The 15,437-nt window shown below is 38.2% G+C and overlaps 1 protein-coding gene across 1 annotated transcript; it reads left to right on the plus strand.

The window, feature by feature from the left end:
• Nucleotides 1-1,497: 1,497 nt before the first annotated feature.
• On the plus strand, nucleotides 1,498-10,693 carry skia (v-ski avian sarcoma viral oncogene homolog a; the record flags this gene model as incomplete). The annotated part of the gene is made up of 6 exons (XM_056259779.1): nucleotides 1,498-1,617; nucleotides 2,176-2,291; nucleotides 3,457-3,734; nucleotides 4,392-4,720; nucleotides 5,395-5,625; nucleotides 6,712-10,693. Coding segments are annotated over 6 exons (1,272 nt in total), but the record flags the coding sequence as incomplete, so codon positions are not given.
• Between the last annotated feature and the right edge of the window lie 4,744 nt (nucleotides 10,694-15,437).

The raw sequence follows: 15,437 nt of genomic DNA on the forward strand, positions 1-15,437 counted from the left end.
TTATTTATTTGATTTTTGTATTTTTTATTTATACAATCACACACACACACACATATAAATAAAAAATGACGTATCCTTGGATAATTGAAAATTGAGTCCAGAGGCTCTTGCACTTTTCTATCTGGATCTCATTCTCCGTATTAGTTTTTTCTAGTTTGTAATCCCCCCATGTAAGAGATGCACTAGGATGCCGACCTCTCCGTTTTCCTATAGCCCAGATTAGGGAAGATCTCCCAGATTTGGTGACTTTATGTCAGAGGTCTGATCCACGAATAAACACAGGCACGTGGCAAGTGACTGCTTTCGAGGTCAAATAATCACGCTCTGCAGCTGGAAATCACCACGCCCAAGCAGACCGGCCTGCCGAATGAGGTCATACGTGATGCAATCCTTCATGTATGCAAACAGCGCTGGGCCATCAGCGTCTTCTTTTGCGCGAATGACTCTTTTTTACACAGTAATTGACTCCTTCGCTGCATTTATTCAAAAACACAATATTTTGCATTTCTGACTGCAAGAAAGGAGACTTTAACATGGCATTCTCTCAGCGTATGATTGGCTAACTGTGTAAATCCCGCCAGACACCGTGCAACCCAGTTGGAAGCATCTTACCCAGAAGCCACTGCTGCTGAGGCCAGTTAGGGCACTAGGCCGGGATGCTGCAGATTGTCAGTTAAGATTCTCTCGCATTCCCACTAGGAGCCCTGCTCGAAAATAGCTCTCACAGGCTCTCGAAGTCCACCAGACAAAGTTGGCGCAGATTTATAGCCGGAGGCTGATACCGCTTGTCCAGTCGCTCTGCGTTATTTTAGCATTTAAATGTCTGCGGCAAGTGTTAATAAGCGGGAAATGTGTGGGTGGTGCACACCGCAGGTTTTCAGGAGTAAATGAGAGTGTAGAAAAGGAAGGTCAGTGTATTTTAGGGATTATACTGCAGTCAGTGAGGAATCCAGCGGGAGTGAGGTCATCGCACAAACATTAGTGACAAAACTAAACAAATACTGCTTTGACGTGTATTTGCACTCGCGTGTTCACGTGGCAACATAAAAGCAGATGGTTCCGTCAGTCTATTAAGCATCTGAGCAATACAAAGGACCTTTTTCCTTCTGGCACACACACACACACACACACACACACACAGTCTCGCATAGTGTTGTGAACACTCATACTAAATTTAATGTTCGCCGTTTTAGTCCTTTGATACTTTCCCATTGCACCTGTCTCTTGCAGTTCACAGTTCTGTCTGAGGTGATAGACACCCTCTAGTGCGGCTCTCGTTTAATGTGGCCGACTGCTTTCATCGATCCTACTATTGCTGTACTGTAGTTTTTCGAGGGCTGTAGGGCATCAGAACGCCTGACTAGGCGATACAATGTGCACTGAAACGAATGCAGAAACATGAAATGTATCAAATCAGACTGATGATGAGTTCATTTTTCTTTATTGAGCAACACTCATCGTTTCTCTCTCTTTGGCTTTCTTTTTCTCCCTCTCTAGGCGTCTGATCCCATTCCTGCCAAGAAGTCCAAACACGATGACTTTCCTGCACAGTCGCCCTCAGGAGACAAAGACAAGCAACCCGATTGGCTACGATCCCTCTCTGCATCAGCCAATAAGGTTACAAGGCTTTTTTTTTTTTTTTTTTTTTTTTGTCAGTGGATACATGTGTTTAGTTGTATGAGAGTTCAGATAATTATATATTTATCTATGTATATATGTTGATAATATACCAGCCTGTTTACGAAACTTGGCCATTCCTGAGAAGATTTTTGGAGCCAAGCAACTGTTTTCTTGCCACAGAGAATCAGATTCTTCTGAAACAAGATCTCAACCCAAAATAACGGATGTTCTTTTGTAAAAAATCAATTCTCCTAAAATGAAGAGAGCCTGCAAATAGGCTAGCACAGTTCTCCGATTTCAAGCAGACACAGTGACCTCGGTGTACTTGTGCTGCTGATCATTCTTCAAGCTTGTTTTATCGGCCTCTCTCACTTTCTCAGTTAAATGTGAGAGATTTTCAGTAAGCATTTCTTAAATAATGTTTTCCATGCTAAAATTGCTGGTGGTCTCTGTTCTCTGCTTTCGTGTCGGAATGCATTTTGATTGTGTTCTCTACTGTGAAAACTTGTATGTAACAAAACTGACATCTATTATCTTCTCTCTGTCATGCTGCAGGGGCTCAACTGCATCCAGCCCAGACAGAGACCGTCTGCCTTCAGGCCATGGTCTCCAAACATCTCTGTTGGCGATAAGGAGGGAGCCGGCAGACCTGCTAACATGTTACGTGACAGGTAAACAATGACAACAAATGTTACATGGGAAATTACAAACCTGCGCACATATATGACAAACGAATATAACTATAGAATCAATTTTTAATGCGCATGTGAACGCATGTGAACACCATCAGGTCACAGGTTTGCGTTTAAAGTCTGTTTAGAGAGAACGCCGTCGTCTTAGTGGCCCCTAATGTAATAACAAATGATAATTTAGCTGGAAGTGAATGAATCAAAACTAACTTTAGCTGGAAATAACATTATTCAAAAATCGCTATAAAGCCAAAACAATCTCTGTTACCGTAAATTGTATGTTTATCTCTGTAAAGCTGCTTTGAGACAATCTCCATTGTTAAAAGCGCTATATAAATGAAGATGACTTGACTTGACACTCTAAAATACTTGATTCTGATTATTCTGATTGGTCAATACTCATTGCAGAGTAGAATCATATCAGTTCAGTTATTTTGGATTGGTTTGTTCAGACGGTTCATGTAAATGAACCAGTTCAACAATATAATTTCAGTTTATACTGCAATGCAAAAAAAATCTGCTCAGATAGATAGATATTTTGTGATCATAAACCACTTGTGGTTAGAAGTGAAATCTGCATCATTATAATTTCAATGATTGTGCAACCATAGTTTTATTAAAGATGATATAGTGCACAAAAGATTGTAACAATAACCTTAAGAAAGGGTGTGTATATATGTTGACTTGTGGGAAACCAGCATGTTAGTCATGCTTGGCTGCGGTTTTTCTAAAGCAATGCAGCAGAAGATTTGGATCTTCTGCACAGAAGAGAATGATGCAAGCTTGTTGGCTGTTGATTATATCTGCTGCTTAGATATATGTGGTTTTAACTTTACCATCATAACTAGAGAGGGTTTTGGGTGATTCACCATGTCAAGCCCAGAACAGTTTCTCTGAAACCATTCGCAACAGTCGTTGTTCTCTCCCCACCCTTCTTTTGTGGGTTGCAGAGATGCTTTTCTTTCCTGTCAACCAGCCAGTTGGTTTAGATTATTTACTTCTACCCATTCTCTTTAAGACGGTGTTAGGTAACACCATTGCACAAGCAGCAGTCTGCACTGCTGTTACTACAGTCTGTGAACTGTTCTTAAATATGAGCATCTCTGCATACGTAGTCTCCTCACTCACTCCCAATCCTCTTCCGCAGCTTCTACAACTACAAGAGCCTGGAGAGCGCTGTGGCCCCTAATGTTGCACTGACGCCCCTTCAGAAAGGAGGACAGGCCTCTCCTTCTGCCCCTAGCAGCTCACACCCACATGGGGCAGAAAGCGAAGGCGCCAGCCGTGGGAGGAAGAGGAGGCTGACGGGTGAGACCCACCCCAGCCCACAGCCCTGCCCCTCGGCCACAGCCAGCAAGCCCCTGCCACCCTCTCAGGAGGAGCGAGACTCGGACGTGGAGGTGGAAGTGGAGAGCCGTGAGGAATGTGAGTACAGTGTCGCACCCACTCACTGTTGCTCCACCTCATTAAAGGAATGTTCCAGGTTCAAAGGAAGTTATGTATAAGTATAAATATATATATATATTTATATATGTATGCCCCATGTCCCTATATATATATTAATGTTTCATTAGGATTTTATTTATGTGCTTTGACAAAAATGTGCTTTTCTGCTTTTAAACTCTCTGAAATGCCTTTCTCAAGTTTCTACAAACTGAGGCACTAGTCAAAATACTTTTCTTTCAAATTAATGAAAGGATGTCACATTCTTTTAATGTACATGAAGAGTGTGTTAGAAAGGCAACTACGAAACCCCAATTATGCCGGTGTGTTGTGAAACAATAGTGCTCGTTTAAATACATTTAGATTTCGTTCACACTTCATCTGCACACAGTTCATTTTCAGCCAACCTTGAGCGCTCTGGAGAGAGGTGGATTAGAACGGTAACAGCTCTTGTGTGAATGCGGCAGAAAATCAATGAGGGGTCTTTCTTTCCTCATCCTTTGTGGCTTATTTTAAAGCATGTCTTGTGTATTTGACAAGTGCTTGAAAAAAACATCCTATTGCTGCCGACATGAATTAATGAAACCCATCTGATTCGCCACTCAAAACCTCTTCTCTGTTTTTTTTCTTTCTTACCAGTCACCTCATCACTTTCCTCACTCTCCTCCCCATCTTTTACATCCTCGAGCTCCGCTAAAGACTTGAGCTCTCCCTCCGGCCCCGGAGCCACCTTACCAGCAGTTCTGACGCCAGCCAGCGGGCCCCCTGAGGGGCCCCTGGTGTCTGGAGGGGACGGGCACGCCATGACCAACCTGGAGACAGAGTTGGAGACGCTGAGGCAGGCACTGGACAACGGCCTGGACTCAAAAGAGTCAAAGGAGAAGTTTCTACACGAGATAGTGAAGATGAGGGTAAAACAGGAAGAGAAGCTCGGATCCGCCTTACAGGCCAAACGGAGCCTGCAGCAGGTACAAACACACAGACATTATTCATGAAACACAAGGCAAATGTTTTTTTTTTTTAATCATTTATAAATTAATTCTTATGTAAATTGTACCATTTGAATTTAATGCAACAATTTATATAAGAATTGATTTACACAACATTTGTAATTATATATAATTTTGATAAATTTTCAGTGTGTTAATTTTAGATGTAATCATTTATTTAATATAATAATATATATAATTAGAATTTATTTGGATTATTACTGTTATTTTTATATATAATATGACAATAAATAATTAACTTTTCAAGGTATTACAAGTGAAAGTCTAAGCACTAAATTGTCTAGCATTAGTCAAACATTTTTTAATATATTAACCAGACCAATAAAACTGAAAAGGGTGCTACTCCTTTTCAACTATGTAGTGCAACAACACCATTCTTGAGGAATTCAGACCAACTTGGTGTTCAAGTATGGCTAAAACACATCATGTCCAAAAACATGTCCTCCCTGGTGTGTAAAATACCATTTTGTAAAACCATTCTTATGTACATTGTTGCATTAAAATCAGTGGGAAAATTTACCAGACATCCATTATGCTCGTGTTTCATAAACACACCTTATTATTTCTTATGTATCATCACATGTTCATTAAAAGAGTGAATAATCATCAGTTTATTCCCATGCCTTCCACAGGAGCTGGAGTTTCTCCGAGTTGCTAAGAAGGAGAAGCTCCGTGAGGCGACTGAGGCAAAGAGGAACCTGCGCAAGGAGATCGAGCGCCTGCGTGCCGAAAGTGAGAGGAAGATGAGAGAGGCCAACGAGTCGCGCATACGGCTGAAGAGAGAGCTGGAGCAGGCCAGACAGCTACGAGTGTGTGACAAGGGCTGTGAGGCTGGCCGTCTGCGAGCCAAGTACTCTGCACAGGTTAGTTCAATATCACATACACTGTTCCTAAAACAAACGTTTAAAAATTGAAGCTAGTAACCGAAAGGTTGTGGGTTCACAGGTGTGATTCAGAACTATTATGTCTTTGAGCAAAACATTAAACCACAGATTCTTCCACGGTGACTGTCCCTGTACTATTAATGTACTGGAAGTGGCTTTGTTAGGATAAACAAGTGTCTGTTTAATGAGGCGTAATCTGAAGTGTGCTTAGATTGATGCAACATGACACCCCACCCACACACACTTTCAAATGAACTCTCAGACTGGGTGTGGCCCTGCAAGTCTGATGAGATACGTTTCATTTCTCAGAAGGAAACCGGCTAACTTCCTGTCAGGGATGTGTGCTTCAGACTAAACAAGAGAGAGACATCACTGAGATGTTTGTCTTGCGTTATTGGTATATTTGTATGTCGCTGTGCATGCTGCCTTTTTGAAAAAGTAGTAAGCTACACTACAAGCTACTTGCAAAATGTAGCTACATTGATGCTATTTAAATAGCAGCTGATATAATTTATTTTTTACAATCAGAACAGCAATTATCTGGCTCAAAAACAATGAGGTTCTCAGTTCAGATGATAGCATTAAACTATGACATATATAAACAAACTAACAAAATTGCTAAAATTGCAAGCAGAAAAACTGGTTAGTTTACAAGAACCATCTGACCTGAACCTAAAATGATTCGTATTGAAATAAGGCTTAGATTGTAAGTTAAATATTAGATGAATAACTTTTTAAAAAGCCTGACATAAAACAAAGGTTTAGCAGAAGTACTCATTTCTAAAATTAATTAAAGCTAAATAGAAATAGATAAAGATGAAATGGCAAAAGCACATAAAATTACCCAAACTAAAATTAAAATAACTGAAAATTCAATTATTAATAAAAATACTATAACAGTATATAATGAATACTGAAATAGCAGTGATTCACAAAAACGAATATTTCCAATGAGAGAATACATGTTTTAATAAATCGTGCAATACGATGTGACTAAAGACAGTGCTGTAGCAATTTGTGGCCACTTTATTCATCTTTTATCATCTTTTTATGCTGTATTTCCAGATTGAGGATTTGCAAGTAAAGTTGCAGCATGCCGAGGCAGACCGAGAGCAGTTGAGAGCCGATCTGATGCAGGAGCGGGAGGCACGGGAGCACCTGGAGAGAGTGGTCAAGGAGCTACAGGAACAGCTGTGGCCCAAAAGCCCCAGCAAGAACGGCACAGACCCACCACCCCCACCCGCCAAAGACTCCAACAACTAATCCTCTCTTTATCTCTTGACTCCGCCCAATCCACATCAACACCGCCCTGATTGATAGCACCAACCGCCCAATCATGTCAACTAGCATGCGGGTGAGCCCCGCCCATCTGCCTCTTAGCCAGCGCAAAACCGGAGGTTTCCTGAACGTTTTTTGAGGGAATTTAGACACGTTCTAGAAAATGTTTTACTTTGAGAGCACTAAAAATGCACCTCGCCTCCAACCAGACGTAAAAATAAAGTAGAAAAAAAAATGCAAAAGTCCATATGGAAAGGAAGAAGCCAATAGCACAAAAGCTAACTGTGCCTGAAACTGAATACATTTTGAAATGAAGACTTTTCTATGACAAACAAATTGGTGATACAACGTCAAATTTTACACAGCGATTTTTATGACGGCATGCTGTCCACCCCACATTGTTATTGGAGAGACAAGGACTCGTCATCTTCATCATCCCATCAGAAATCCCTGTTTCCTCGCTCGTTTTGAGGAAGTATGATGAAAATCACTTCATAATAAGCTATTTAAGAGACTTGTTAGTGAGCGTGTGTGAGATAAAAACTTCAGTGACTTATCAGAGCCTCAAATTTACCCCTTTTTTTTTACATGTACATACATGTCATGCTGGTTAAAAAAAAGCCATGGAAACAAATGGTTACACACACTTGTATCTTTAACAATGTTAAAGAGATACTGGTCAGGAGAGCGTTGAAGGGCTTTGGAGAGCTAGAGGTGAAGAAGTTCAACCCTGTTGAAAGGGAGAGATACTTGTATTCAAGTAAGTGTTATGATCAAGCCATGAGCACTTTCTTTTAATGGCAAACAAATGCTCCCCATCACAAGCTGCCGTGTGATACGGCACCAGTGTGGATCTTGGTGTGGAATTGGAGGTTTGTGGCTCTTGCTCTCCGTGACGGTTTGGGTTTTCTTCTCGTCACACTCGCGTACAGCTTCTCCGTGGGCTGAGGTGCTTACAACTGGCACGGCTCACGATTGTGGGTGGCCATTTTTTGTAGGAATAAACTAAAAGTATAAAAAAAAATACAGCTTCTAGGGTAGGAGGTGTCATGTGATCAAGAACCACAAATTGTTCTTTTCAAGTAAATTATAATATGTAAATATGAAAATGTTTCTTTTTTTTTCCTTTTCGCTTTGTTTTTTAACTTTACAATAATGAATCGCACTTTGTCATTACAAAATACTGTCTAAATGCATTACGCTCCCACACTCTCCCACACATTTATCTCAGAGAGTTTTTAGTATTCCTAAGTATAAAAATGAAATAAACAATTTTGTTAATTATATGCCATTCTAATAAATGCAATGTAATCATGTGTTTAAGACAAACTATTGTAAATAAAACCGCAAGAATTAAAAGAAAAAAGGTTCTACATGCTCGCTTGCCGAAAAGTGGATGGCGCACACAGCCGTCCTCTCAATCCGACTTTGATTCAACATTTATCATAGTTATCGATATATGATTATAATCGTTGCTAAAGTGTTATTGTTACTGTTCTGGATTCCTACAGGTTTTGAACATTTCCGAATCAAATTTAAAGCCGTTCAGAACGAATAGGACACACAAATTGTCTAGCATTGGTAAAAGGGAGTCAAAATATCAATGCAGGTGCTCCTCTCAGCTGTGAGCAAGAGCGTACTGTGTACAAACAAGACGAGGATGGATGAATGAACATCATAAATGCATCTTCAAAATCTCACACACTTAGCTGAGATGGATTTTGTTGAAAATACATATATTTTATAAGTGATTTATATACATTGGGTACAATGCAATCAGAATGTATGTTACGTTTTGGCTCTTTTCATTTTGTTGTTGATGTTGTTGTTGTTATAACGGATGTTTTTTTTCAGATTGTGTGAATATTTTAATGCTTATGTTCCTTCTTTCAATAGCAAGCTTATGTAATTTCTTTCATATGCATGAAATTTAAAAGAAAAAGATAAAGTCTGCCGTTCATATATTCATTATTGGGCATTAAAACAGTATATGTCATTTTTGATTATGTTATGCAATATAAAGCTATTTTAACTACTTGTTTTAACTACAAAGGAAAACAAAACCCTCTCAACAATAAATTTCAGCTCTTAACAATCTTAAACGCGACGTTAACGGCATTACTCATGGGCTAAATACAAACGTAACGTGCATATGCAATGCTGGAGACCCTCAAGTGCCTGTCTTTGGGCCCTTGGGGTTCCAGAAGAGGAACAATTATTGAGCTTGTTTCCACGGTGACCGACTGTAAGGTGCATTGAATTGCTTCAGACAGCGGTCAGATGATGAAAGCGGGCCGTCCCATTTGCACTGTCATTTGGGGGAGCTCTGTGGTGCATTTTTTGTTTTTGCACTCTTTTGCTCACCCCATTTCGCCAGAATGAACTTGACTATCATTGCTAAAGAGCAGCCGCAGCTTATTTGATAGATTTTAATGCCAGTTTGTCAGTATTCCTTTGATGTTTTTTTTTCTTCTTATAAAATCGATGAATAATTAAATAAAACAAAAATGCATAGCAGAATTTAATGCTCAAATTGCCACTGGTAAAGAATTTAAATCTTATACTAAGACAGCTTTTAAATGTAAGTCAGATTAAATAAACTCTTTTCTTTCTCTGTTTTTAAGGAATAAAAATATATTTAAGAGGTTACTTTTGCTATAGATGTAAAAAGAGCCTTTGAAATATGATATGATATGCCCTGACCTGTACATTGCAGGCTACGGGGGTCTAAAGGAAGCTCAGTGTCTTAACAGTAGCAAGAGGCTGTGTGTTTTTACAGACCAAAAAAATAAATGAATAAAAAAACTAAAAAAGTTATTTCAGATGGGGTTGTTTTGTAGTTGTTTTTACACGCAAATTCATATGTGTAGTTTACTTTGTTCGCGGTTTTCTACGAAAAAGGGAGAAATTGATCACAGAGGCTCCTTTGCTCCCAATATAATATAAAAAATGTGGATTTTTTTCTAAAAGAGCCATTTTTGCTAACAAAAAGCTAAAACACAGCAATAACGACATAACATCACTGATAAATGAGCAGGATTAGCCAGTCTGACGACGAAAGTACAAATTCACCAATGTATATAACTGTTTTCTTTTCATTTTACAAAAACTGTATCATAAATGTATATTGTGTTGCTTTTTTCTTTTTCAGAATGAGAAAAAAACCTTACATAATAGTTGTTATATTTTATGTTGTGCTTTTAAAAACAAAAAGAAAGAAAATGTTTTTAAAACAATTATTTCAAAGGTTCTATTCCCAATGCAAGCATATCCAGTCTGCTTTTTCCCCCTTTTTTGTGCTACAAAAATGATAGCAATGTTCAGTAGAATCTTTATGGTAAATGGCTTTTTTTTTCTTCCAGTTATCAATGTTTTGTTACGTTCAACTAAATATCAAATACATCAGTTCTGGTTGAATCAGACATTCAGAATCTTGTTTTTTAACCATCTGTTTTCTTTTTGTCCCATGCCGATATCATATTAGCCCTTCACTGCTGCTATAACAATATACTATAAACTTTGCAACTCTTGAAATTATTTTTATGTAAGAGATTAATGTATGCTTTCTTCTTCTACTGATGCCACTTATTCACCTGGATCTGGCCAATTTCTCCCTCTTAGACCTCTCCTCTCCCCTCACAAGGACTATAATGTAAGATAGAGAGCTCTACGAGATTAGAGTTGAAAGTAGTTCGGCTTATATACTGCAGTGTCAGGATGTACAGTGTATAGACCCATAATCAAAAATAAAGTTGTTTGTCCAGAAATATTTTGTTCTGTTTGTTATTTAATTTCTTTCTTTTGGTTTCTTTGAAATAACAACTATAACTTTCCACGCTTAGAAGTGTCTCTAGACATACCTTAATTACATGTGAATAGAGGTGGAAAAATCCTTTCCTTTTATCAAATTAAAACAGTCAAATAATCACAAAACAAGATTTTTTTTATATACATAGAATGTATTTATACATAGAATGTATTTAATGTTAGTAATAATTAAATATTTTTTAATATAATTCATTTCATTTTCATGAAAATAGTTGCAAAACATCAACATTTCTTAACTGATCTGAAATAATTTGTCCATAAAGCAGACACACAACAATCCTACAATAATGTTATTTTTTGAAACAAAGAATAAAATAAAAATGAAATAATAATACAAAAAAAATTCATTGAAAATATTTAATTTGGTTTATGTAAATTTTGCGAATACCATTTGTCTTGTCAAACCCTATTTTTCTGCAATAAGACTCAATGGTTAGACGGATGTTTCTTGTTTGGAATGAAAAACCGTGCTGAACCGGGAGAAGTGCACCGTTTTGAACGTGTCATTGAACAGTGATGGCATTATTGAATCAGTGGACCTCGGGGGATGAGCATCAGTCGATTCCATTTGACCCTGTGTGTGACTGGATGTCTGGCCCGACAGACTCGATTTTAATGAAAACTAAGTGATGTTATGGGTAATGTAGTTTCTTCTATCTCCTGGGAGAATGACTACAAAGATCAAGTTGGATTGATGAATGATGAACAAACACAAAATTTTTAATAAAAATAGTTTTAACTGTTCCTAGAAAAGGCCTTATACTGCCAGATATTCAACACTCCTACATGTATAAAGCATTTTATTGTGGAAAGCACTGGATTCAATTCTGATAAAGCTGAGATTTGATTTATACTTGCATGTGCTCTGGTCTGGTCATACAGACTGATGCTTTAATAGCTGTTGTTCGGCAGCCCTCTTTAATAATTTAACCAGCTGGAAAATTCTGGGACAAAAATCCCAGGTGTTCCCAACACAAGCACCAGGAATGGATGCAGCACCAGTTAACCAGAAGGCCATCCTGCTGTGATTGATCTCTAAAGGGAGAGATGGAAATTCTTTCGTTTTTAGAAGGATAAAAGGATAATTTCTATTATGCAGTATGTCTACATTTTCATATAGGCTATATATCTTCTTTTTTTTTTTAAAACCTGTTTGACTGTTTTGTATTATCACAAAATCACAATTAAGTAAAAAGAGTTTAAGAATTTAAAAAAAAGAGTTTGTTTGACCAAAATATTTTACAATGAAAAATATAGGTGTTTTTTTACTTTATCTAACTGAAACGTTTTTCGAATAGAGATTTCCTGTGTTTACAATTTAATTTTCTATTCTATTTCTGTTCTTTTCTATTTCTATTTATTTATTATTATTTATTTTTACTTCATCTTACAAAAGCACTCAAACTTCGTATTAGCAATGGATTTGATAAATTCTGTACGCTGATGAGCGCCAAATGTTATGCTGTAACATATATATACACACTCACCTAAAGTATTATTAGGACCACCATACTAATACTGTGTTTGACCTCCTTTCGCCTTCAGAACTGCCTTAATTCTACGTGGCATTGATTCAACAAGGTGCTGAAAGTATTCTTTAGAAATGTTGGCCCATATTGTTAGGATAACATCTTGCAGTTGATGGAGATTTGTGGGATGCACATCCAGGGCACGAAGCTCCCGTTCCACCACATCCCAAAGATGCTCTATTGGGTTGAGATCTGGTGACTGTGGGGGCCATTTTAGTACAGTGAACTCATTGTCATGTTCAAGAAACCAATTTGAAATGATTCGAGCTTTGTGACATGGTGCATTATCCTGCTGGAAGTAGCCATCAGAGGATGGGTACATGGTGGCCATAAAGGGATGGACATGGTCAGAAACAATGCTCAGGTAGGCCGTGGCATTTAAACGATGCCCAATTGGCACTAAGGGGCCTAAAGTGTGCCAAAAAAACATCCCCCACACCATTACACCACCACCACCAGCCTGCACAGTGGTAACAAGGCATGATGGATCCATGTTCTCATTCTGTTTACGCCAAATTCTGACTCTATCATCTGAATGTCTACACAGAAATCGAGACTCATCAGACCAGGCAACATTTTTCCAGTCTTCAACTGTCCAATTTTGGTGAGCTCTTGCAAATTGTAGCCTCTTTTTCCTATTTGTAGTGGAGATGAGTGGTACCCGGTGGGGTCTTCTGCTGTTGTAGCCCATCCGCCTCAAGGTTGTGCGTGTTGTGGCTTCACAAATGCTTTGCTGCATACCTCGGTTGTAACGAGTGGTTATTTCAGTCAAAGTTGCTCTTCTTTTAGCTTGAATCAGTCGGCCCATTCTCCTCTGACCTCTAGCATCAACAAGGCATTTTCGGCCACAGGACTGCCGCATACTGGATGTTTTTCCCTTTTCACACCATTCTTTGTAAACCCTAGAAATGGTTGTGCGTGAAAATCCCAGTAACTGAGCAGATTGTGAAATACTCAGACCAGCCCGTCTGGCACCAACAACCATGCCACGCTCAAAATTGCTTAAATCACCTTTCTTTCCCATTCTGACATTCAGTTTGGAGTTCAGGAGATTGTCTTGACCAGGACCACACCCCTAAATGTATTAAAGCAACTGCCATGTGATTGGTTGATTAGATAATTGCATTAATGAGAAATTGAACAGGTGCTCCTAATAATCCTTTAGGTGAGTGTATATATATATAGTTATAGTTGTAGTAACTGTCAAAACTGCAAATCAGCATATTAGAATGATTTCTGGAGGATCATGTGACACTAAAGTTAGGTCAAGTCAAGTCACCATCATTTATATAGCGATTTTAACAATATAGACCGTTTCAAAGCAGCTTTGATAATAGAAAATGAAAGTAACAGAGATTGTTTTGGCTTTACAGCAGCTCTAGAATAAAGTTATTGTCTAGCTAAAGTTAGTTTTGTTGATTGATTCACTTCCGTTGCAAAGATCATTAGTTATTAACGTAGGGGGTGCTTATACGACACAGTTAACAGAAAACTCTTAAAGTGTCCTGGCAGCCCATCCGCACAACAACAGTGCCTGGTGGCTCGAGAACGCAAACCGTGAAATAGTTTTTTTTTTAGTTTTTTTTATCTCTGCGCAAGCTTTAAAAAAGCAAACCTGTGAAAACACTGACTGCACACATGCGTATTACGTGTTTAAACTATAGGTATGCGCGTTTGAATATATATGTGCGTAGGCGTGTAGTCTTTCTTTACAAATTGACCTCAACAAATTACTTGTCTGGCTTAAAAATGTATAATACAGAATTATTTATCGCTTACGTGTAGCCATGTGAACCGGAACAATTTTGACAACGTTTTATCTGTACAGAGGTAAAGGGAAGGAGAAGGGGGAGGGACTAGTTGACACTTCAGGACTGCGTTGTCGTCGTGTCCAGGCGCAGGTCCTTCATCAGATCAGGATACGGCCTGGATACGGCGGACTGCGGTAAACCTCGGGATAAACCAGGTCTAAAGACTGGAGCAATGATGCTGAAAATTCAGCATTACCATCACAGGATCAAATTACAGTTAAACTGAATAAAAAAGAAAAGATTATTTTTAAATTGTAATATTCTCTCACAATTTTTACTGTATTTTGGATTAAACAAATGCAGCTTTGGTGAGCAAAAGAGACTAATATCAAACATATAAAAGAATTGTAATGTTTGCATGTGTATGTATTTATATAGAATCTAAAACCCATTTATGTCATTTATAGTTGGTTTCGAATATTTTTATATTGATATTGTGTGAAATTGTATTCACAGTTGGTGATTCCTCAGCAGTCATTTGTCTTTCCTGTTGGATCCCACAGTATGCAGGGTGCGGCCCCTCTGGGCTACATTTAGGAGCCATTAAACCCCCACTGTGGTTGTGAGTGTATGAACGTGTTAGTTGGGAGAACCTGCCTGTAGTAGGGTTACAGATACTGCGATACTGTGGGCTTTCACAAGATAAAGATAGCATGCCAGTATGCACTCTAAAAGGATCCCTGGTTTGAAAGCTGGGTTTAAATGAAGCTGAGAAAAAGAGATGTGTGAAAGTTGAGCTGGATTTCACCACACACAAACAAACAGCAGTCACGATGGTTTCTGAAGTCAAGCGATATACGCAAACAAGTGGAAGCTACTGCAAAGGCAACGTGTTTCTCAAGGTTAAACCTTGGAGTTTAACCTTGGTGAGATTAGTGGCTAGTGTACGAAAAATGGAAAAAGAGAATCATTTAAAATGGTAATGTGAGATTATTTATACACAAAATTTAAGACAAAATTGTTCAAAGGATGTTTTTGAGAGAAAAAGGCAAAAGTCACTACTTGCACAAAATATTGCACTCTACTGTAACTCAAATTATTATATATTTTTTTTTCAGGTGTTTTTGGGTCAAAATTACATCTATGTCTATATCTGTATAAGTGTATATAATACACTTGAAATCACCTGAAAATAAAAATGTAATTTTGAAAGTAAAAAAAAAAAAACCCAGAAGGCTGGAAAATAAATCAATAAAATGATATTTAACTGATGCAATGTTAATATACCAAAGTCCTAAAATCTGTTTTGTATCTTTATAATAAACAGAAAACACTCATAAGCACAGGTGGTAGAGAGAAAGCCACATGATGAATCAAAGTTCATCACAAGTATCTTTTCCACAAG

Source organism: Rhinichthys klamathensis, unplaced genomic scaffold (assembly GCF_029890125.1).
Source record: "Rhinichthys klamathensis goyatoka isolate OS25496 unplaced genomic scaffold, OSU_Roscu_1.1 h1tg000169l_1, whole genome shotgun sequence".
Taxonomy (NCBI): domain Eukaryota; kingdom Metazoa; phylum Chordata; class Actinopteri; order Cypriniformes; family Leuciscidae; genus Rhinichthys; species Rhinichthys klamathensis.